Source organism: Hylaeus volcanicus, chromosome 6, assembly GCF_026283585.1.
Source record: "Hylaeus volcanicus isolate JK05 chromosome 6, UHH_iyHylVolc1.0_haploid, whole genome shotgun sequence".
Lineage (NCBI taxonomy): Eukaryota > Metazoa > Arthropoda > Insecta > Hymenoptera > Colletidae > Hylaeus > Hylaeus volcanicus.
The window spans coordinates 8,321,475-8,322,849 of NC_071981.1; the positions used below are offsets into that span (position 1 = coordinate 8,321,475).

The following is a 1,375-nucleotide window of genomic DNA, read 5'->3' on the forward strand; positions in this document are numbered from 1 at the left end:
GAAGGATTCCCTGGTACAAAACAAATGATTCATGTAGCCAGTTAAACCTAAAAGCAATTTTTTAATTTCCTAAATCATCTTACAAGAGATTTCTAAAGAGAAATTCAATCATTCGCAATGTTTTGTAAATTTAACTTCAGAGAGAGTTCTCTTGTGAGGCGATTGGCACCATCGTATGCGTAACGTATGATCATAGATACTTTTCGGAAAATATTGCTAACAATAATATACTGTTATTTGGCACCATACGAGGTTATTAAATAAAGACATTTAACGAGAAGTGAGTGTACCAATACTCTTTTTACCTACTCTAGCAATGGGTTAAAAAATTGTCGATGTCCCTAAACGAAGTTTAACTCAATTCGTACTAATGCGCAGGGCCGCCACTTTTCTGGGTGCAGTTTGCGTTGCCAAAGTGACCAGAGTAAAATTTTCTACGCTGTGTGTCGCGGTGGGGGTTTGTTTTCCTTCCCGTCCGTTCCCGTACGTTCGACAGCCGGTAGTACGCGCGCTGCGGTGTCAGTTCGTCTCTGGAACTAGCGAGGAGGACTCTTGAAAGAGTGTCTCTTGGAACGCGGCCAATCGAAAAACAAGAGTGACAGTAGTGCGCAAGTAATCTGGTTTCTTAACCGGAATCGTTCTGTTCGGTGTCGGATGTGTCGTTTTATTGTATCAACGATTTATGACTATCGAGGAAAGCTGTGCGCGGTCTAGTCACGCGACAGTGTAAAAGTGAAGAAAAGTGACCATAGATGTTCTTGAAGACAGGAATCTTCAATAAGATCCCGACGCAGGAAAAGAAAAGGAAGAAAGTCTCGATCGACTATCACTTGGCGAATCCCCGACCTATCTCGATCTGGCCTCCTCCCGTTTCTCTTTTTCCTTTCTTTTTCTTCTTTCTTTTCTCCTCTTTCCTCTGTTATCTTTCCTTTTTCCTTTTTCCTTTTCCCTCTTTCTTCTTCCTTCTGAAATTTTCGAAAATCGTGCGAGTTCCTCAACGAATCGAAGATCCAACATGGCATCGTCCAATAGCGAGGGGAGCGAAGACTATGGACTGGGGTACCAGAACACTTTGGTGAGTATTTGTTTCTGTTTATTATAAGTAATACTTGCGAAAATAAAAGAACTCCCGCTACTATGATCTTCTGTTTAAACGAAGGATTTTGACAGGTTCACTGTCCCCATGAGTCTTAGGAATTAGCAACTCAAATCTCGGATAATGGACTTGTTTGGTCGAAACTGGCATAATTAGCGATGGAATCGAGCATCTCGAAATTAGATGTTTGAATATTTTAAATTATGTTGTATAAAGAATGTATACAGGGCGTCCCAAAAATGTTGTAACACCTTGAAAGAGGTGGTTCGGGAGGTGATT

General features: G+C 41.1%; 1 protein-coding gene across 1 annotated transcript in view; it reads left to right on the forward strand.

Annotated features, from left to right (window-relative positions):
* Nucleotides 1–359: 359 nt before the first annotated feature.
* LOC128878188 (chloride channel protein 2-like) overlaps nt 360–1,375 on the forward strand; it is a 184,028-nt gene continuing 183,012 nt past the window's right edge. The window contains exon 1 of the mRNA XM_054126193.1: nt 360–1,075. Coding sequence (XP_053982168.1) covers nt 1,016–1,075 — 60 coding nt within the window. The 5' untranslated portion in view covers nt 360–1,015. The remainder of the gene's footprint in view (nt 1,076–1,375) is intronic.